The 23,949-nt window shown below is 38.6% G+C and overlaps 2 protein-coding genes across 2 annotated transcripts; one reads left to right on the top strand and one right to left on the bottom strand.

Annotated features, from left to right (window-relative positions):
- Window positions 1–338: 338 nt before the first annotated feature.
- Window positions 339–11,168, top strand: LOC134660924 (uncharacterized). Its single transcript, XM_063516808.1, has 5 exons — window positions 339–424; window positions 1,315–1,394; window positions 4,028–4,253; window positions 6,661–6,781; window positions 10,958–11,168. Exons 1-5 carry the CDS (start codon window positions 356–358, stop codon window positions 11,140–11,142), a joined length of 681 nt encoding a protein of 226 aa, XP_063372878.1. The 5' UTR covers window positions 339–355; the 3' UTR covers window positions 11,143–11,168.
- A 6,289-nt stretch (window positions 11,169–17,457) lies between these two features.
- On the bottom strand, window positions 17,458–20,700 carry LOC134661577 (uncharacterized). Its single transcript, XM_063517706.1, has one exon. The coding sequence runs from the start codon at window positions 20,698–20,700 to the stop codon at window positions 17,464–17,466; it is 3,237 nt and encodes a 1,078-aa protein (XP_063373776.1). The 3' UTR covers window positions 17,458–17,463.
- Window positions 20,701–23,949: the final 3,249 nt, after the last annotated feature.

Here is a 23,949-nt window from a genome sequence, read left to right as displayed (position 1 = left end):
TTAGCTGTATCCAGTGTTTTAATATACTTCGAACATCGATATGCGATATATAGATTTTACAAAGTAAAGTATGTGTACCTATAGTCTGTGCGGAAAGAGAAGAGTCGTGGAATGTATGGGGTCCAATACATTCCACGACTCTTCTCTTTACAGACTTTAGGCATTGACAATATGCTAGGTCCATAATGTTTCACTTCATAGGTTTAGGTGCGTATTTTTAATACCGTTAACTTGTAACCGTCGTGCCGGTTACTAAAGAGTAGGGTGTCCCTTATTTTGCAATTTTTAAAATTAACAACGCATACTACTACGCACGCTACTAAAGAGCCGCTATTTTTCAGGCCCAACGACGACGATGGGGCTGTCGGCGTGGGTGGCGGACACGCTCAGCGTGCTGACCATCCTATCATGTGGCTTCATGAAGGTAAGCTCTAGCGAATGACCCTCTAAAGCCGGAGACACGCGCTTAAGGCCTAAGGGCCTACCGCCAACAGGGCCTCAGGCTGGCAGCGAGTCAGCCGACGGATTAAAAGGCCTATAGCGAACATCGAAAAAGGACATTTCTCTATCGTGACATTGTACCTAAAAATCATAAAGTCTGCTGTCAAAAAGCCTAAATGGCAAATTGTTTCCTTTTTAAAATGGCTGAATATCGTTTGTTCAAACTCCAAAATAAGTAGGTTTTTTGGCAATTCAGAGTATGTTTCTTCAAACTCTGAATTGCCGAGGGGACTAGGTGCTTTCATTGCCTACGAAGTCCCTGGTTCAAATCCCGGTAAGGCCATTTATTTGTGTGTTCATCAATCACAGATATTTGTTCCTGAGTTATGGATGTTTTCTACGTATTATCTTTTTAGCAGATTATCGATTCGATTCGCAGGCAACGTGTCGCTGAACAACGTCTCGCAGAGTTATTGATTCGTAGATGTATAGGTATTGTGGTCGACAAAAATTTGCGCTTCACGGTTCGCAAACTGTTTGTGTCAATTAGTATAACAATGATTGGAAGATATTCGTAACGTAATCGATAAAGTGATCTTTTCTAATTTAAATACCTATAAACGAACTTATATACTAAAACTACAAATAAATACAGCGCAATACATTAATTTGTCAAAATAAGATTAAAAAATCTAAAACCACCTTGAATCGTACCCGGTTCAAAGGTCCCCATTATTCCCGCTGCATTTCCCCGCTGAACTGCAATGGAAACCTGCTGAACCAGATACGACCCAGAGCGAGGATCGCAGCCCTTCTAATCTGAGATCTTTTCTAACTTAAGTTGTAAATATTACAACACTTTTGTTATGTTAGGTGCCGCAGATCCAGCACGTGCGGCAGGCGAGGAATGCAGACGGGCTGATGCTGCAAGCCATGATCATGGAGATATCAGGGTAAGTGTTAATTTTAAGGCGTGCATTGAATAATCATAGGACATGCCATAGCCCTGTGGAACGACGTCATACTTGTTTGACATGAGAATTTTCTGTTTTTGGACGATAACTTTTTATTGTCCTAACAAAAATCTATTAAATTTAGTAGGACCTTGGGAATTTGTTTAGGACTATACCTCTCAAAATTTGCGATTCTTTGTCTTTGTTGTGTGTGTTTGTTGTATGAGGAAATTAAAAGACTGGCACAAGAAATAAATGATTGGCGATTACTCCACCGACAAGAGAAAATAAGCTCTTAAGTTATGATAATGATGATGATGATGTCAACACCAAAAAAAGTTATCATCGAAAGACAGAAAATTCTCATGCCCAACCACAAGTATGGCTACATATTTAATTAAAAGTGTATAGGTACTTAATTTGAATAATAGTTTATAAGTTTTGTTATTACTATATCTTATTCCTTGAAATAAATGCTAAGTCAATTAAATTTTAAAGTGTTTAGGTATATCCTCGGGCCGCCCAATGTACATTAGGATGTAGGTACACTCAGTTTCGGTGGAATGTCAACCTTAATTAAAAACCGGCCAAGTGCAAGTCGGACTCGCGCACGGAGGGTTCCGCACCATCAACAAAAAATAGAGCAAAACAAGCAATTAAACGGTCACCCATCCAAGTACTGACCCCGCCCGACGTTGCTTAACTTCGGTCAAAAATCACGTTTGTTGTATGGGAGCCCCACTTAAATCTTTATTTTATTCTGTTTTTAGTATTTGTTGTTATAGCGGCAACAGAAATACATTATCTGTGAAAATTTTAACTGTCTATCACGGTTCGTGAGATACAGCCTGGTGACAGACGGACGGACGGACGGACAGCGGAGTCTTAGTAATAAGGTCCCGTTTTTACTCTTTGGGTACGGAACCCTAAAAACAAAGTAGGTACATTTCATTCGTCTCGTAAAATACAACAAGATTCAAACTTCCTTGGCTATAATTTTGTATGGCGGGCGGCACGAGGATATCATAAGTATGGCGTCGTGATAGGGAGGGAGAATCCCGGCGGGATTCGAATACGTAGGTATATGTCAGCCGGGTGGGCCTTAACAAAGTTAAAAATATCTAAGAAGTATCACAATTTGTCTAGAAAGTTTTCTCGAAGACGGCTAAACTTTCAAATGTCACAGGCACTTGTAATGTAGACTGTAGTGATTTCGATATACATAATTTATAGTAACTTGAGCACCCTCCTGAGAAGCGATATTAAAAGAAATGGAACTTCAGAAGAAATCAGTTCTTTTTCAAAGTTTTTATTTAACTTGCGGTGTTAGTTAGGTAGTTGGTGTTTGTAAAACCCTAGCAGCGAAATAAGAACCACTTTTTGACGCCGCCGTACAGCGTTAAAGTTTGATGAAATATACGCTCTTATTTTCTTAAAAATCAAGATCATATTTGAAAAAAGCTGAAACAAAGCTAGAAAGATTTTGTAGTTCTTAGTTTGATCATAGAGAAATATAGTAAGAATAGAGTGCTCACTCTATACATCAGTTTTGGTACCAAAAATACTATTATTTTCGTAGTCAACATCTAGCATCGAATAGCGGAATTATCAGTACCGCTACTTGATACTAGATGTCTAGTGAGTCGCGACTCACGAAAATTGTATTGAACAACAATTTACAACTAATATTAAAGCAGACGGAGTTGAAAATAGAGTTCCGGCTAATCCGGTTATATTACTAGCTGGAAATTGTTGAGCATTAGACTTTTGGGTCGGTGCAACATCTATTGACAAATAGCAGTTCTGATAATTCCGCTACTCGATGCTAGATGTCGACTATGAAAATAATAGTTTTTTTGGTACCAAAACTGATGTATGGAGTGAGCACTCTTATGTATTTTTTCTCTATGGTTTGTTAATCATTATCATCAAGTTGTTAGATTAGGGAAGACTATTCAGATAATTATGTTGCCCGGGGCTGGCGAATTTCAATCACGATAATTACCGCGGTAATAGGATTATTGATATTGTTATGCGCACAAAGTGTACGAGATATTATAATAGAGTAGAGGTTTAGGGTCGCATTAAACAATTATTAGTTAATATATATGTCGCAGAATGGCCTGGATCATCAGATTATACTGTAATTAAAATAAATTATTTTACACCATGCATGAAATAAAGTACCAGATAATTATTAGAAAAACACAGATAGGAGTTGTTTTTATTAAACATAAGTTCTATTTAATCAATCGGATAGAAATATAAAAAAGTAGGTGAGTTGACCGTGACGTCACGATGTAATGTTTCATATCTATCTATCTATCTAATACCTTTAAACGAGCAATTCTTGTTTATTTATATATTTATTTATTTATATATATTATATACCTATATTTCGGAGATCTCGGAAACGGCTCTAACGATTTCAATGAAATTTACTATATGGGGTTTTTCGGGGGCGAGAAATCGATCTAGCTAGGTCTTATCTCTGGGAAAACGCGCATTTTCGAGTTTTTATATGTTTTCCGAGCGAAGCACGGTCACCCAGATATTAAATTCCATATTAGGAAATCGTTTTGACATTTCTAATAACTGATTTGACTAGTAGGAAAATACCATTTTGTCCACAGGTACACAACGATGACGCTGTACAACTACACGAACAGCTACTCGCTCATCACCTACCTGGAGTACCCGCTCATACTGCTCCAGAGCTACGTACTGCTGTACTATACCCTCAAGTTTAAGCGGATGCTGTACAGGTCCGTGACGACGGCGTCCGTCGTCACGTACTGGACGATCGTTGTCAGCTTCGCGACGGGCATCTTACCGAGCTACATACTTACCTATCTGACGGTAAGTGTCTGACTTGTGTAACGGTGTCTCGCTCACATACCGCCTGCCCATAATTCAGAGAATAAAATATAATCCCCTCAACAATACGTTTACACAATTAGTATATTAGAACAAGTTTACACTTTGGGAACAAACCAAATTATGTATTTTATTAAATATTTTTGATTTGTTGTCGACTACTATATATACCTAAATTATAAACTGAAATAGATGTCATATATTAAAGAAAAAGTCACCACCTAGGAGTTCAAGCCACCCGCCAGCCTAGGGGTTCAAGGCGTTAGCCCGGATTGCTAAAGACGCCGGTTCGAATCCGGCCTTCACCACTGGAGGGCTTCATCACTTTTTATTTAATATACCTATGACATCTATTTTAGTTTATAATTTATTGATATTGACATTTTTAATTTAATAATTAAGAACTGTACGGTTACCATCAGTTTGTCACTGACATAAACGCTGTCGAAAACGTAATTTACTTTTTCTACTCCCGTACTTTTATTTGTCATTTAAAGAGTCGTGCACACACCTTTAAAACCCTACCTTATAGTTGTCAAGACAAGTCTTTAGTCTATGCCCCAAAAAAAATTTGGGCATACACCCAGTATCTTTTTGGCGATTTTACGATACTTCGTGTAATGACCACTTAAAAAATATTGAATGAAATACAGTGTTGCCAACCTTATTTTAAATGTCATCTCTGACAAATAAGTGAACCATAGACATGTTTTTTTTTTAATTTCATTCATTTATTCATTCTTTTGCCGCCCGTACCCTCTATTTTTGCTACTTCTTGAATTAAAAATATTTGTTAAATTTACAATTTTCTTTCAAAGTAAGTGCTTGGTCGTAGAAAAACTATTGTATGCAACGTTCTTTAACTGAGTCAAAAAATACTCGTGGCGTCTTTATTAACAATTTTCGGCTTCGCCTCAAATTGTTACTCACACCACTCGCCTTTTTTGACCTCTCTTAAAGAACGGTTGCATAAAATACTATTCTATACATCTCGCTCGCACTCGCATATTAGTGCAAACGGGATGTATAGAAAGTAAATTACGTTCTCGACGGCGTTTATGTCAGTGACAAACTGATGGTAACCGTACTGGTTGAAAGGTCTTAACTACAGTCAAACTGAGATGCTGTTGAAGGTCATCACCTAATCACTTGCATACTAACAAATCTAACAATTTCTGTAGCCTTACACACACACACACATACACACGCCCATACATAAACATTTTCTTTCTTTGATTTACTTAATTTAATTTTCTTCTATTAAATTACCTGGTCTACTAATCTAATGATTAGTTTTTACTTAACCTTTAGCTTACGAATTCCGAATCCGGCTACCACGTGACAGCTTAGTGTGGGGCCACAGGACATTGATAATTGTGAATAAGGATTTTTTCTTTTAAATAAACTTTATTCTTATTCTAACAAACTATCCTCTGATAATTCATAACCGGAAGAACATGCTTTTTTGCAGAAATGCCCTCACGTAATTTTAGGTATAGATATTCCAAGCTCCTATTAACATTTTATAACACATTCACGGGTTATCAGTCATGGTATTTTACGTTTATTACTGTAGCATATTGCGTGCGACGTTTTTAGTGCTCCGTACAAAATTTTGTTCACGGAGCACTTGTTTTATATAATACCTACAGTGTAACCTAGATCATAATAGGACCACGATACGAAGTTACACAAAGTTTTTTTCTTATCAGGAGAAATGAGCCCGATTTTTTATGCCTTATCGTCTTATAGGGTGACTGCTATAGTTATTGGCCACTACATAGAAATTTGCCTTTTCTAACAGGTGGTTAATAGTACATTATTGTCGAGGCTCGGAAGTACTTACTTGCTGGCTGAGGATTCCTTTTAAACGGACGACCTAGGAAGTCCGTTTCATTGAATCCGAAGCCAGCAAGTAGCCTTGCAGCCGAGTCATATATAGTGCTTTTCTCAAAAATGGTGCAAGAAATAGAAATTATTTACCGAAGCAACGGTCTAATTATCACAGAAAAAATTTAAACCATTGAAAATATATGCTTTGCCGCCTTTAAAAAAAAGGTGTATTTTTCTGCTGAAAATACGCCAACCTATTTGAGACCTAAATAGTCGCGGTACCAACATTATAATAATAAGTACTGATCCTCTGTTTGGCTGTTTAACAGACCTATGCCTTAATTTGATATGGCCATTTCAACTTTTAAAAACTTTGGAACTCGACAAGTAATGGAATTTGTATGCAACATTCCAGTCCCGAAATCGAGACTGCAATCTTTTTTACTTTTTATTTTTTTGACTGACCATAAACCACGCACTTTGCGACCTATTTTTTAACCGGCAACGTCGACTTTGCCATCCATTTTTGAGAAAAAGAAATATGTCAAAATTGCAGCCTCTGTGCACTCCTCTGAGCGGCATGTCCAAGGTCATGTACATCATCGGAATCATAATGGACGGGAACGCTGATGCTGTGTCGCTCACCACTTGGGTCATCTCCATCGCTACCAACTTGGGTGAGTACCTACAGTTAGGCCATAGAGAAAAAAAATACATAGAGTGCTCACTCCATACATCAGTTTTAGTACCAAAAAGACTATTAGCATCTAGCATCGAGTAGCGGAACTATCAGTACTGCTACTTGACAATAGATGTAGCAGTACTGATAGTTCCGCTACACGATGCTAGATGTAGACACTGAAATTAATAGTTTGAACTGATGTATGGCGTGAGCACTCTTGTCTTACTATATTTCTCTATGGTTAGGCCTGAGATACACTTGTAAGTTTTACTTACGTAAGTAGAGATACAGCTGTACTACAGAATGAGAGATGAATATCATTACCTAATTCTAGCAAATAGATTTGTCCCTACTTACGTAAGCCGGGCTTACGTAAGTAGGGACAAAGCTATTTGTTAGAATGAGATAACGATATTCATCTCTCATTCTCTAGTATAGCTGTGTCCCTACTTACGTAAGTAAAACTTACAAGTGTAGAAACGGGCTAAGTAAAACTTACAATATCTTAGGCCTTAGTGTTGGTTTCAGACTAGCGTATTTTTCTGCGCGTATACGTCCAGGGGACCGATTTTTGAAATTCGACCGCTCGATTTCGTGTATTTTATTCAGTAATATCTCCACTACTAGGCATGTAAATTCTACCAATAGAATTGAAAACGAGTGATCAATACCACTAGATTCCCAATTTCTATCGCTCGAATTTCAAAAATTACCACTTCGCCGTTTTCCACCGATTTTCGAGTGACAAAATCGAGCGGTCGAAATTCGATCGCTCGATTTCGTCACTCGAAAATGGGTGGAAAACGGCGAAATGCTGATTTTTGAAATACGAGCGATAGAAATTGGGAATCTAGTGGTATTAGTAGAATTTACATGGCTAGTAGTGGAGATATTACTGAACGAAATACACGAAATCCAGCGGTCGAATTTCAAAAATCGGCCCCCAGACGGTCGTTTAGGTGGTACGAGTACCTATAAGCTTACACGCGCGTTACATTTCCCTACATTTCGTTTTTACGAGCGCATCCGAGCTACATACACGGCCATTGTTAGTAGCTCGGTACTACTTACAGGGCTAGCGTGTCTTATTTAAAATATTTGGTATGTTTGTGTCAGTGTGTAAAAGTCGTGTCAACGCTACTGTGTTATTTTGCGGTGTCGGCATTTACGCAAACAACAATGGCGTCGGTCCACTGTTACTTTTTAGGGTTCCGTACCCAAAGGGTAAAAACGGGACCCTATTACTAAGACTCCGCTGTCCGTCCGTCCGTCCGTCCGTCCGTCCATCCGTCCGTCCTTCCGTCCGTCCGTCTGTCACCAGGCTGTATCTCACGAACCGTGATAGCTAGACAGTTGAAATTTTCACAGATGATTTATTTCTGTTGCCGCTATAACAACAAATACTAAAAACAGAATAAAATAAAGATTTAAGTGGGGCTCCCATACAACAAACGTGATTTTTGACCGAAGTTAAGCAACGTCGAGCGGGGTCAGTACTTGGATGGGTGACCGTTTTTTTTGCTTGTTTTGCTCTATTAAATTTTTTGTTGATGGTGCGGAACCCTCCGTGCGCGAGTCCGACTCGCACTTGGCCGGTTTTTACACTGTGATATCACGGTTAAGATTGTGACAAACATAATTTGTCATCGTTATACTGAATGGTTTTACGGTCTTGATACTAAACCAATATTGCTGTATATGCAGGTGATAACTGTTTGCATACTTTAAACGCCATTCAGAAATAACAATAGACTTATAATAAAATTATTGAAGCGTTATTTGCTGGTAAATATTAGTTTTCAAGGTGTGCTTTGATTATTTTGAAAAGGAATATATATATAATACTTGGCATTCGTTTATCATAGGTATAAAAGTTTTTTGACGCAGATTTTTGTTTGTATGAAGATTACAAAGGCCGGAAATTTCTCGCGTCCATTTTTAGGGCTCCGTACCTCAAAAGGAAAAAACGGAACCCTAATAGGATCACTCGTCTGTCTGTCCGTTCGTCTGTCACAGACTATTTTCTCCGAAACTACTGGACCAATTAAGTTGAAATTTGGCACACATATGTAAGTTTGTGACCCAAAGATGGACATGTAACGTAAATAAATTAATTTTAAATATGGAGGCCATTTTGGGGGGTAAATGAGAAAGTATTTCAAACTATATCGTGTTGTTATCAAATGAAAGAGCTCAATGTAAGAATCTCAAATTTTTTTTTAAATATTTTAGGCTAAATAGTTTAGCAGTTATTCAAGAAAATAGGCAAAAAATTACCATTCCCCCCCTCTTCCTTATCTCCGAAACTACTGGGTCTAAAATTTTGAAAAAAATACACAAAATAGTTCTTTACCTATAGATGACAGGAAAACCTATTAGAAATGTGCAGTCAAGCGTGAGGCGGACTTAATGTACGGAACCCTTGGAACGCGAGTCCGACTCGCACTTGGCCGGTTTTTTTTACTTTTTCCCACTGACTTAATATAAAAGAAATAGACACACAAAGCAGAACAAAAACGTCAAGAAATGTGGATCCCAATGACGTTTCGCACCATTTGCATTGATGATAAAAACGCTTACGTAAATTTTGAGTCAAGATAAATGTTTCGTACAGAAAAGAGCTTAATGTCGTAAGCATTAAGTGTCAAATTTGCAAACATAAGTACCAACACTGTTAAAAAATTTAGTCCGATGGCACTTTAGTAACGTATTTACGTCAAACAACGTCAAACGAGAATAATGAACGAATGGAGTCACTTTGGTACACTTTAATATGTATTACCGTACAGGAAAACCAATTGAAGTAATAAATAAAACAAATTTAATTTAATCGGGAGCTCAAATAAAATTAATTCGTGGTTCAAATTCAAACAAATTAAATTTTTAATTCGTAAGTATACGTCTTTAAATACTAATTTCCTTGAAATAAATTCTACTTATTAAATAACTGTGTATCTAAGATCTACATTTACTCATAGCGCGGGTGTACGGGGACATTTAGATACTGATTGGATTTTTTTTATAAAGTCTACCTATACTTTATAAAAAAAATCCTGTGGTTGTCACTGTGTTCCGACAGGTTTAGCATTTACAGTTAGTCGATATAAGCCCTTATTGGTGGTGTATATGTCGGAAACAGGGAAATGGCCCGAACACACAAGTGCCGTTTTGCCTTGTTTAAAACTGCATCACCCCTATCTCTTGCTATAATTAAATAGCAGTCCACTTTGCACGTCGCATAGGTTTTCTTGGAAATCTTGAATTTAAACATAATATTATTACTTATGAATTCCATATAAAAATATAAAAAAATATTGACCTCACATCGACTCATTAGATTTTTGTTCCTTAACATCCCTTCTTTGGTACTAACAAATTAATTTATTCAAAACCATAAAATTACCACCAGATTACATAAATTATGTAATGCTATCCAAAGAACTAACCGAAAGAAATACATTCCATCCTTTTTCCTTGTTTTATCATTGTTATTTTTACATATTTTAACGGCACATTTCGTAATTGTTGACAACTTCACATTTGAGCGTTTCAAACAAGACTAAACGAAAAAGTAATGCATGATCTGTTTTGACATCACTTTTGTGGGGCCATTTTTGGCGGCTGATTGGGTATCCAGTTCTTTATACTATATCAATGCTTTTTCCTAATCAGACACGATACCGAATATGCCCTTAAATTGATCCCCACTATTTTTATTATACCCTTTATGGTTTCCATCCATCTCTCTTTCACATTATAAAAAAAAACCGGCCAAGTGCGAGTCGGACTCGCGCACGGAGGGTTCCGCACCAACAAAAAATAGAGCAAAACAAGCAAAAAAACGGTCACCCATCCAAGTACTGACCCCGCCCGACGTTGCTTAACTTCGGTCAAAAATCACGTTTGTTGTATGGGAGCCCCACTTAAATCTTTATTTGTTTTTAGTATTTGTTGTTATAGCGGCAACAGAAATATATCATCTGTGAAAATTTCAACTGTCTAGCTATCACGGTTCGGGAGATACAGCCTGGTGACGGACGGACGGACGGAGTCTTCGTAATAGGGTCCCGTTTTTACCCTTTGGGTACGGAACCCTAACTAGGTACTTTATGAAATCTGCAATTAGCTCTCATTGTTTTCCTCACGAACCTAATATCACCATATATTCCAGCTCGCATTTTCACCGTTTACATGGACTCCCAGGACTTCAACCTCATGACCAACTTCACCATCTCCACATTCCTCAGCACCGGGGTCCTGGTCACCGCCGTCATCTTCAAGTGCGCTCCGGAGCCCCCGCCGCCGTGCCCCCCGGACCTGCCCCGCAGTCGCCGGAAGAGCACACACGTTGATTAAGGGTTTTAAACAACTTTTAGAGCCACACTGGTTTGTCATGAAAAGTAAATGTCAGGAAAGAAAGTGACGAAGCCTAAGTGTAAGGCCTGAGTGGGCGCTCGAGTTGGGCGTGCAGCGGGGCGGGGCAAGCGGTGTTCATGTTAAACAAATGCAAGCGTATAGGAGCGGCCTTAGTGCACGCTGCTCACATCACTTGTGAGCCCGACGCCACGCTGCACGCCCCGCCGAACGCTCCGCTCCGAGCGTCCACTCAGGCCTTACACTAAGGGCTCATTTAGACGGCGCGCGAACTCGTTTACGATTCTAGTTACATTGCGGACCACTGAGGTTACACCAATTCAGCCAATCGATCAAACGACGCAATGTAATAAAACTCGCGTGCGAGTTCTCGCACCGTCTAAATGAGAAATTGTCTTCAGCTTTCGCGGCTAATGCCATAAATTCTAGGCCACCCGGTCACAGCGGTGGATCGATTTCTAGAGTGTATGCAATCTTTGAAAAGCGCCTTTGACCATACTCTAATTTATCTTTGTCTTTATTAAAAGCTTTATACACATTTTTACTTAATTTCACACCGTATATTTATTTTTATATTAAATTGCAACATCTTCCCGGTATCTGATTGAGTTTAGATTTATTCATCTACACTTTTGCCACAGGCGATACCCTCATACTAAGCTGATATGATGCACGATAAATAATTATTGGTCACCCCCCAAGCAGGGAGGGATTAAAGCGGCTAATTGTTAGAAAGTAACGGAAAAGACAAAATAAGTGTGGTTTTAAAAGTTGACTGGCCTATGTAACTGTATTCCTAGTGACTGGCCAGTGTGATTTCACAAATGTTACTAGGACCAAATTGTAACTTTAAGGAATCTCGAATGCAATATTTGGCAAACGCTGCATTCCAATAATATATTGAAATATATTTTAAAAATACTATTGATGTAATCAATCTTGTTGTTTAGACGGTAAGGATATTCGGAAGGATAATTTAAAAAAATCTATATTATTAGTCATACAAGGCCATACTTATTCTACTTATATTTATATATGAAATTGTTTTTTAAAACAACAGTTTTTTGCAACAGATACGATCAGATTATAAATGATATTTTGTGGATATTAATTTTCATTTTGTTAGTACTTTAATTTGTATTTGTATATATTTATTTTCAACTATAAAAAAAATTAAAACAATCACAAAGGAATAAAATATATTCTTTGTAATAATCAAATACTTAGTTGAATCTTAGTGTTACATTGTTTTTCAACGTTAAAATAGGTATTTAGAAAATAAAGACATTAATTACGTGAGAATATTTATCCAATCTTTAAATTATGTGTACCTATTTTATAGAAAAAATAGATTTAAGTAGTAAAAATGTACAAAATATAATTACAATGAGTAATATCTAAATGTTAAAAACCTAGTCGTAACGGTATTTTGACATACCAATATTATCAATTGATGTGCAATGAAATCAATTTTAACAAAATAAAAAAATCTAGTCGATTTCTAATCGAGTTTTCATGCTCAGTATAAAAAATGTAGGTTAGTCCATAAATTATACCTACCTATATTAAGTATTTTATCATGATAATTGCCTAGAGCATGTTTTGTTACAATTAATTAAGTAACAAAAATGTATTAGATATAAGTAACTTTATTGGAATAACTTATCGTAAGAACGTGACGTTTATTATCTTTTTATTTTAGTTCGCTACGGATTATTATACTTATTATCAATACGTATTATTGTTAACACGAGTCGAGCAACTTGTGACAAACATAATAGGGATGACGACACATTGATTTTTATAACAAAATGTAGTAAAACAGATAGCAAACAAAAGCTATTTATCACAATAATGTGGATATTAATAAAATATGGAAATGTTACAAAAATACAGGACCTGAAAGTTTCAAAATTTAAGTTTTTTTTACTTCCAAAAACGATAAAAGTAAGGGTACCATTCGATTCCTTACATTTTATCCAACAAAATATTGTATAGCAACTATATAAATAAACGCAATGTTTCACCGACAAAAACGCAATTTTCTTGTTTTGTCCATACGACAAAATGGGCTCTCAGAGACCTTGACCTCACGTTCATTTATCGTTTTGTTAAGGGCGTTTCGCGAGTGAAGTGCGACTGTCGGCCTTTGACTACAATTTCTGACTTTTGTGTTACTTTAATGCAATGGGTCCCATATAGACATTTGATCTTAAAAACAAACCCGATCGATTGATACCATAAATGAAAATGAGTCATGTAGCCTATTTGTCCATAGATGTCGCATATAAATGCTTAAGGCCCAGTAAGTTCGTGTTCTTTTGTAGTTACATTTTGAAGTCGGCAGGAGAGTTGAAACGAATCGGTCAAGTTGAACTGGTTATCGGTACGATTAAAAACACTAATTTCAAAATCTGGATGCCATTACATGACTATGTATGTATTTGTTGTAGGTGTGTGACCTCAACTCTGGTGCCGATAACTATTCATTTTAGTTTTTCCATAAAAATATTATTGTAAGACCCATACGCTTGTAAGTGTTACTTACGTAAGTAGGGACACAGCTTTACTACAGAATGAGAGATGAATATCGTTATCTCATTCTAAAAAATAGCTTTGTCCCTACTTACGTAAGTAAAACTTACAAGTGTATCACGGGCCTAAGGCCTGTGCACACCGGATGCGTGTACGTAGACTGCACGTGCGCGTTGTAATTTACAAAGCCGTATGAGAGACGGCACACCGCTTGCGTGACGTGTGTGTGCACGGCTCCAACATTTTAGTGCATGCACACGAGAGTAATTCGCTTTGCATAGTGGCATTATATATTCAGATGAATTATATGCACTTATGTGTCGGTATGTCTGTGAATGTGTTTGTGTGTATCGTCAATACTATGGACCCCTTTTGAGGTGTCAATCCATTCGTTTTTAAGACATTTTTACTTTTTAACGATTAAACATTTAGTAGTGTAATATTCTCAGCGATATAGTCTTTGAATTTTTGTTTTTTTGTTCAAGATTTCTTTGTTCAAGTTTTATTTATAGTTCGACTAATACCTATACATTTTTATTTAATTGAATAATATTAGTATATTTATATCGAACTAATACAATAAATATCTAAAGGTATTACATATTTGTGTACACGGACGAATAATACCGACGTCTCATCTCACAGAAAGTGTTGATAGATGTGCGAAGTCAAACAATAATCTCTAGGGGTGGCATTTTAACCAAAATGTATCTCGCCTGGTTCCAATCTCAATCATTATAAACGAATTTATATGAAATTTGACATACAGGTGTATGTAACCTGGAAAGTCACATAGGATGCTTTTGCACCCGGATTTCACTCCCAAAAGGGGGTAAAATAATGGTAGTAAACGCGCGATGACTTCTTAAAAAGTACCTTGAGACATTAGGTTCACCTTTTGTAGCATAAAATTTGTGCAATTCAGTAAAATGAATAATGTGAAATTCAAATTTTTAACACATTAGGTACCTACTCTGCTATAAAATACATAGTTAGCGCGATCCCGCGTCATTTAGTGAAGCAAAATTTGATGCCAAAAACTCTTCTTTTGATTTCCAGCGTCTATTATTTCTATTGTGTGCTATAAAAGGACCCATAAAAGCACTGTATAGTGATACCTTTTCCGCGTTTAAGGGTCTCCACATTAAAGGCTGTGATAGACGGACAGACCAGGTTATGGTACGAAAAAAAATCGCTTGTTGAAAAGTACAAGGTCTGTTTTAATTTAAGTAAATCAAATGCTTTTTATTACTGAAAGTTTCTGGATTCACAAAAACTAAATCAATAATGCCACAACTTTTTTTCATTATTCGCTAGGTGCACGACTGGTGCTGCCCTCATTTTGGCAGACTTTCTACGTTAAATCTTATGGAGTAAAATTAGTTCAAGCGACTGCCGCTAGTACTAATGTCAGACATTCCGTAAGATTACCTGTGTTTGTGACGATCAGCGCCACTTCCCCCTCCACCGACTGCGCACCTTGCCAATAGCTATTTCTATACTTTCTAACATACAGTACATTTTACATAACACCGAACCTGTTTCTGGAAGAGCACTACGGCACAGTCGCACAAGAAGGTTTCATTATAAAATAAAACAACGGAATATTGTAAGTAGAGATGCCCCGAATAGTGGTTTTGGCCGAATACCGAATATCCGGCTCCTCTCTCGGCCGTTATTCGTGCCGAATATTCGTGGCATCTCTAAGCATCTCTAATTGTAAGTAGCCCAAAAAAATATTTTCAAGTAAGTACCTACCTAAAATAGTGTTTCTTTAATTGCATTATCATTATATAAGTGGTTCGATTCAGAAACTTTCAGTATTAACTACTATTTTAGTTTTAAGTTATTAGAGTTAGGATTCTATTTTAATTAATAGGTTTTACAAGTTTACGCGCTCATTAGTCATTATTTACAATTTTGCAGGCTCTTATAATCAGCCTAATATATCATTATTGTAATGAATTAATATATTAACATTTATTTATTAACATAGGGTACGTACTGACTACATACTGCCACTACATGTATAACGCGAATTACTTTCGAATGTATAATTTAATTTAGATATTGTGTAATGGTTGGTTTAATGCTTGTTAATCAGTGTTGGCCGAAACGTTAATGCAATTGAACATGTTGGCCATTAATCATTAATGGTTTAAGGTTCAATTTATAATGGTTAATGGCCAACATTTTCAATTGCATTAACGTTTCGGCCAACACTGTTGTTAATGCAATTAATAGTTGTTTGTGCTACTTTAGAAAGGATAAAATGTTTCACTCTATTTATTTATTCGCAGAATTATTTTTCTTTGTTCTTAACTGGCTTCAATTTTGACATTTCTCCTTTTCCAGAATCGTTGATAGGTACTGGGGCCCATTTCTCGAACGATATCAGACTAATATTATTAGTCTACGAACTGTCAAATCGTATAGGTTGCCATGACAACACGCTAATAATATTAAGACTAATATCGTTCGAGAAATAGGCCCCAGTTGTAATCGTTGACAGATGTATAATATAATAATATTTAGGCATTAGCTCATTTGAATATTATTTAGGGGTTGTAAGGTTTTAAGACTCTTAGGTGTTTTCAATGTTCCACGAAGAAAAAAGCACGTCTTATACCTTTAAACGAGCAATTCTTGTTTATTTGTTTATTTATATATATATTTCGGCGATCTCGGAAACGGCTCTAACGATTTCGATGAAATTTGGTATATGGGGGTTTTCGGGGGCAAAAAATCGATCTAGCTAGGTCTTCTCTGGGAAAACGCTCATTTTTTGAGTTTTTATATGTTTACCGAGCAAAGCTCAGTCTCCCAGATATTATATAACTAATTATTACACCCGTAACCTATGCTCTTTCAATAACATATTTGCATGTTTTCTGAAATATGCGTGTCTTATGTCCCATAGTTAATAGAGTCGATCTAAGCTAACTTAGCACCGATTTGAATAGATCAAATTAAGGGAATGGCATTATAAAGGTCATACTTTTCATCGAAACTTGACATTGATGATGACATTTCCACACTTCGTCATTGCAAATGCCATGCAAAGTTAGCTCGGTTCAACTCTAAAATAGGTAGTCGAATAAATGTGTAATATTAAAAATATAAAATATCTCCCCAATTTAACGACACATGTTAGATTATTAATTTCAAAATGATTATTAATTGTTTTACTGTTTTCTTGACATTTAATGTTCAACTAGTTTAGTCATTCATCATACATACATGTACATACTGTAATCGTATAAAATACATCTTTAAAAACGATTAAATGGTACGTTAGTAAAAAGTGTTTCTTTTACGTCAAGTTTCCTGCGAGCCTAAAGATGGGATTCCACCAGTGTGTGGCACAAGCATTCTTGTACTGAATACAACACACTGAATATTATGATGACAAGAAAATATAACCAAGAAAATTCTAATCAAATAAAATCATGACTTTAATATTTAACACAGGTTTTCTCGTAGAATAATATGTTCTAAGAGAATAATGCTTAATATACTTGATACCTAATTGAAGTGTGAAAAAGGTGAACATTTCATGAGTGCGAAAGAGGCAAGGCAAATAATATAGGTACCGTACCTATATTATTACCTAAGGTACGCAATCATAATCATTTCTAACTAAAATCGTAGGTACTATACGAGTTCGCGCGCCGTCTAAATGAGCCCTTATTCCGATTTTCGTCACACTTTTGATATTTGACGAACAGCCTTGTAGACTGACTTAAATAAATAAACGATCAGATGTCACTAATCATTACTCTTGAGTTTCTGAAACCTCTCCAGCACCTTTTTCGCAGGGGACTGATCCACGAAGGTCGAAGACTTGATCGTAAGTAATTTTGAGTTCTGCTTACTAGGACCGATCACTCTTTTCCTAATCCTCTTCGACCTGATGCCTCTCCACAACAATAACCTGGAGCATAACACCCTCGGGCTCACCGTGTCGGTTGAGGTAGACGTCAAGTAAGATCGAGGGGTTATGTTCGAGCCGTGTCTTGGAGAGCTGACGTAGCAAGGTTCACATGTGAACAAATTTGGGTCTTGGTCTTCGGAACCTTCAATAGCTGGCATCGACACGCGTCTGGATGAACTGCTATCCAGTTCCTCCATCATACCTTGAGGTTCTTGAGCTGCCACGCTTTCTTTGCTTTTCGCTTCCTGCTTCTTTTTCCCTTTTTGTCTCGCTCTGGCTTTAGCTATCTCCGCTGCGCTCCGAGACCCGATCAGGTGGACGTTGTTGTCTATATAATCGCATATAGCCTCTGCTTCCTCTTCAGGAGTTAGATGCCGGTCGCGATAATAACCATACCCATGCTTAATGTCTTCTACAGCTTCCACGAACATCCATCCTAAAGTTCCTATTATGAGCATCAATGTTGTCACTAAAGCAATGGCTGTGATAGTGTCTGGAGATGAAAGTCTTTCGGGAACCTTTCCTAGGACGCCATATGTGACTATGTTGTGTGTCCATCGCTTGCTGTGCGAGCGGCATGTATAGAAACCTCTCAGGAGCCGCTCATTCTCGGCTGACGCTACAAGTCTTAGTACTCTACCGTCGTCAATAGAACGGGCTGTTTTAGTACTGATTTTGTTGTGGATAATCGTGTCTAGGTACAGCCAGTGTGCTATATTAAGCGGCAAGCCCATTCGTGCGTGTAGACATGTCAGATTTAGTCGGTTGGAGAATCCCCAAGCGACTTCATGGTAAAAGCCCGAGACGCTCGCAGTCCGTGAGGACACCTGCACCCCGTCGCTCCTGCTTCTCTCCATACTAAGCTTGTGCAAATCTTGCATTTCCCCATTTATAACAATCAGAGCTAAGATGCCTGAAAATGATACGGCATCATTAACGACCTGGTTGTACTCATAAGGTATGCTTCCCACAAAGAATTCGTCGTCGCAAAGAGGCAATATTACATTTTCGCTTTGTTTGTAAAGGTCTTCGTCGGAATAATTTGTTGCTATGGGAATCGGGCTTGTATCACATTTTTTGAAAAAACTTCCTAATTTACACGTTTTCCTTTGAAATCTAATTTTCTCTTCTAAAACAGCGTATATGCGTTCACCAGCATTTATTGACGTTTCCACTGACGAAGTATATCTTTTCTTTATTACAACTATGTCCAGCCATTCGTCAGGATAGTAATTCACAGATCCGGAGCTTTCTGTTCGACACCCATGAAAACTAACCTGTAACCTCAGTCTCATATTCTGAAGAGACAAATGTAACCAGCTATTGTTACTTCCGTCCCGCAAGAAAACCAACGTTCCTGAAACTCCCTTAGGCTTCACTGTTAGATCCAACTGCCATGCAGCCGGGTTTTCGAAACACGGCAGTCTCAAATAATGATCGGAATCAAGGGTCAGAAAGCCTTCCTCGATGTTGCCTTCATCAAAAACCACGTTACGAATCGAGGCGGGATAAAAATCCGATCGAGGGCGCTCGGGTCGAATCAAGCCCATCGGAATAAAATTCACTACGACTTCTTGAATTTCTCCATGTAATTTTTCACCTATAAAAATATTCATATTATCATTTGCTAAGTCTGGGTAACAAGGGAAAGTGCTTTTGATAGAAATGCGAGCGTCATCAAGTCTCAACGATACCTCGTTGTTAGTTATAGTAACTAAGACGTTGTGCCAAACTGCCGGTTCTATGGCCGACGGGGAACATAGTCTATGCAAATTACATGTTTTCGTAAGCTCACTCGCATCTAGACAAACTAGCCACTTTTGAAGACTTAGTCTCATTAAAGGGTCGTGTAGCTCGCCGCGTCGCGCCAGGGTGCCATAAGGGGACAGCGGTAAGAACCTTATGTATAAATGGAAAAAAGTTGAGCGTTTTTTCTCGAAATTGTAGTTGAGGAAGGAGTCTCCGTTTAGGGCGGCGATGTTGTGTGAAAAAGTGGTGCACGGGCTGAGGTGGCAGGAGTCTACGTCAGTTTTGGGCCCTTGGCAAGACGCGCCGCCGCCGGCGGGCACGGGCCGAGTGCAGGTCCGGTAGCGGATCCGTCGACCGGCGCCGCAGGTCCGCGAGCACGGCCCCCAGACACCCCAGCCGGACCACCTGCCGTCGAGCACACACTTCAACCCATTACAGACCTTTAGTTCGTCGTGCTGTCCCTGGCACTGCGTTCCCCACGTACCGGCGATCAGCGGCCTGCTTTTCTCTTCGCAAATTCTTCGGCGTCTCCTCACCCCGGGCCCGCAGGTCTCCGAGCAGAGCGTCCACGGCTTCCATTCCCCCCACGATGCGCCGACACTGTACATGACGTGTTTCTCTATAGCGCACTCATCGCCTTCGCAGGTCTGATACTCTAGAGGATTTCCGGTGCATAGGTGTCTCGCTGTCGAGGGTGGAGGAGAATCGCAGCGTCGGAGCCTGTAGCGTTTGCCTTCCCCGCATCGAGCACTGCACGAGGACCACTCGCCCCAAGCGCCCCATTCGCCGGTCACTAGACAGCCCATATTCTGTTTGACACATTGTAGAGAGTTCCACACGACTTCCGGGTTTAGACCCCAAGTGTTGTCTTCCATGAGGGCGGCCTCGATGGCTTCGTACGGGCAGTCCATTAGCAAGCATCTGTCCATGATTGCGGGGACGACTTCAAGGTGATGCATGGCTTCCATGCGAGGCCCGTTGCCGTAAGCCAGGCGTCTGTAGTCATCCACGGTGCAGTTGGTGAGGAAGCAGGATGCAGTTTCTTCGTCGTGGCCTAAACAAGGAGTGCCGTCGTTGGAGGGGGGCGGGTTGTCGCACTGCCTGGCGCGGGTCTGGACGCCCATGCTGTCGCAGGGGCCGCGGCACGGGGACCAGGGCGACCAGCTCGACCAGCCCCCGTCCACGGGACAATCCGCGTCTTTTACGATTCCCAATTGACACTCGATGAACCATATTTCTTGCGGACGTTTGCTGTGTGGTTTTGACGCTGTGATGCACTTTGAATATATTAAGAGGAGAGAGAGCAATACGTTTTTAAGCATTCTTGTTTTCCTTCTATCGCACTGGTTAATTCACAGACATTAATGTCATCGCTGACGCTGGTTAATTGACATATTCCGGCTTCACCACAGACATACAATTAATTCTATAGGCTTCACGACGTCTTGACATTAATTTGTCAATGGCAGGTTTTTTTTATTTTATCAGGCAAAATGAGAAAATAAGGAAAGGATTTCTAGCTCCCAATCAATAAAATGGTTGTTTGACATCAAACACAACAAGAAGATATTCTGAATTCCTCTATATCTTTGCATGACTAACTTAAAATTAAAATTTAACACATGTTATTCATTACTTGGTATTATTCTTAATTGCATTACTTAAGATGAAAATAAATTCGCCAGACATCAGCATGAAATAGAGGTCTAAAGATCGCAGAAGCACATTATGTTATGTTCGTCAACCAAAATTATTCTTCGCTCGCATTTTATAGACAGGTAATAAACAAAAATAATACAACTTTATACAAATGTTATTGTGGGGCCAAAACGACAGGCAGGGGCCCGTTTCTCAAAAGCTTGTAACTTGTAATACGAGCGGGTGTCACTATTTGACAGCTTTTGTTAGAAAGGGACTTCCAAGCTTGTAAGTTACAAGTTACAAGCCTTTGAGAAACGGGCTTCAGGTTGAGTCGCATTCGCAGCATGTGCACTAACTTACTGTAGAGTCCGTTTAAGCTCACTTTGCACCGACTTCAAATAGAACGAAGTGAGGGAGTGCCATTATAAATACAATATTTTCTTGGACACCTGGATAAGCCTAATATTTTCATATAAATTTGCATGAAATTTGACATAAATACATCATAAATTATGACATCCCTCGTGACGATTGAAATAGCATTGTTTATTTTTATTTCAATAGCTTCCGGGACTTTTCTACTGTAGAAAGGATTAGAGTTATGCCACAGAATAAATAATAGTACTAAGTACAGAAGACTCACTCTCTAACAAAACGCGTCTGTTACGATCAGCACAGATATGGCCGCTAGGTGGCGACAGCGCCACGCGCGGCTTATGGCTTTCCCCAAAATTGGGGCCGAACCTTGGAGGATACAACTAAACGGAGTAGCCATTGACAGGCTTTCCCCTCTGTCGAAAATAGGCGGCCAACGGTCATACACAATGTATGGACTGACGTTTATCTGACATGGCTATTTTTACGTTACGCATACATTTGACGTTCCCCTCCCCCGCAAAAATCGGCAGACTGTTTTGTACAGAAAATTACAGACATGGCGTCTCCGTTTGATTATATCCTCCAAGGGCCGAACGGATGTACTTTTAGCTACCTGTAGCAAAGCGACGAAATCGCGGAGTGAGCCACGCCTGGTTATGCAAAAGGATTAGAGTAACCAACTGGTTGGTTACAGGTTAGGACCAAAACCGGTGGATTGAGCTGCATGACCCTAGAACCCTTTCTACAGATCGCCGTCACCACAATGCCGTTCTCGAAACGTCGGAGGTAATTTTAAAACTTAATTATACGCGATTAAGTCCCAATTTCGTAATTAATAATTTGTTTTGTACAATCGCCATCATTGGAGCGGCCAAGGAGCTTAAAATATCTGTACACGCACTTTAACGCCTTGACAATGTGGCATGTCCAGATATATCTGATGGCGACCGTACATTGTTGTAACATAATACCCCCAATATACACGATGATTTTTAAGCGGTGATCAGGAGTGTAAAAATATTAATATCTAGCCCAAATTAGACTTATTAGGCTAGGTCTCAAGCAATTATCTCATTGTTTAATTAATTAAAAGTTAAAACATAATGAAAACTAATAACCACTAAATAAATGGTTATCCTACATGAAGTAACTACGATACGTCAATTGCCATCGATATGGCGGGAAATTTGACGGATCTATGACTTTGTTTATGCATAATGACAATGACAAGTTATTACTCATAAATTATCAATTGCCAGTAAGTTTGTAAAGAGGCTACAACTCATAGATACCGATTACTAAAGTGTGTCAAAGGACTGTCCCATTTCAAACATAGACAGAGAGAATCATACTATCTTTGTCTTACACTAGTACTAGCACCCAAAAGAAAAGGATGAGTATAGTTTTTTTGGTTCCTATTTACTGACAAATGGGTTTGACCATCTACGAGGGGCGTTCAAAATATTCTCGGTATTGATATCTTACAACCTCTTCTAAAATTTCTTTCGTTACTGGCCGCTAAGGTTTATTCATTGACATTAAAAAAAAGTATAATTCGAACCGAGATGTTCTTTTGTTTTTCTGCAATTGCTGAACAAACATGAACATCATGTGGGAATTGACAATGTTAACTAAATTAGAACATCGATGCGTGATAAAATTCTTGACAAAACAGGGTAAAAATCAAAAAACCATAAAAGAGGAAATGGATTGTGTTTACCGTGAGTCTGCTCCTTCTTTATCTACCATTCAAAAGTGGTCAAGCGAGTTTAAACGTGGAAGGGAGAGTGTTGAAGACGACCCTAGACCTGGCCGGCCTGTAGTAGCTACTTCACAAGAAAATATTGATAAAGTGGAAAAACTTATATTGGAAGATGGTCGAGTGAAGGTAAAATCTATAGCACAAGTAACCAATCTCTCTATTGGTACCGTACATGATATTATCCATGACCATCTTAATATGTCAAAAGTAAGTGCAAGATGGGTTCCGCGAATGCTGACTCGGCTTCAAAAAGACATGCGTGTAGCTTGTTGTTCCGATTTTATTGACCTGTGCGGTGAAAATCCTGATGAGGTGCTGCAAAGAATAGTTACTGGAGATGAAACCTGGGTTCATCATTATGACCCAGAGAGTAAACAAGAGTCCATGCAGTGGCACATTAAGGGTTCAGCTCATCCCAAGAAGTTCAAGGTCATCCCTTCAGCTGGCAAGGTCATGGCCACGATATTTTGGGATTGTGAAGGAGTATTACTGATCGATTATAAAGAAAAAGGTGTAAATATCACAGGACAGTACTACGCTAACATTCTACGTCAATTAAAGGATGCAATCAAAGAAAAGAGGCGAGGAAAGTTAACCAAAGGTGTTATGCTTCTGCATGACAACGCCCCCGTCCATACTGCTCATATTGCCAAGGCAGCTATTGTTGAATGTGGGTTTGAAACTGTTACTCACCCACCGTATAGTCCGGACTTAGCCCCCAGCGACTTCTTTTTGTTCCCCAATCTTAAAAAGGATCTGCGTGGAAATAAATTTTCCGATGATGAAGCAT

The sequence above is a fragment of the Cydia amplana genome, chromosome Z (genome assembly GCF_948474715.1).
Source record: "Cydia amplana chromosome Z, ilCydAmpl1.1, whole genome shotgun sequence".
In the NCBI taxonomy this organism is placed as follows: Eukaryota; Metazoa; Arthropoda; class Insecta; order Lepidoptera; family Tortricidae; genus Cydia; species Cydia amplana.
Note: the sequence above shows the minus strand (reverse complement) of the source record. Positions and strands in the feature narration are given on the sequence as shown.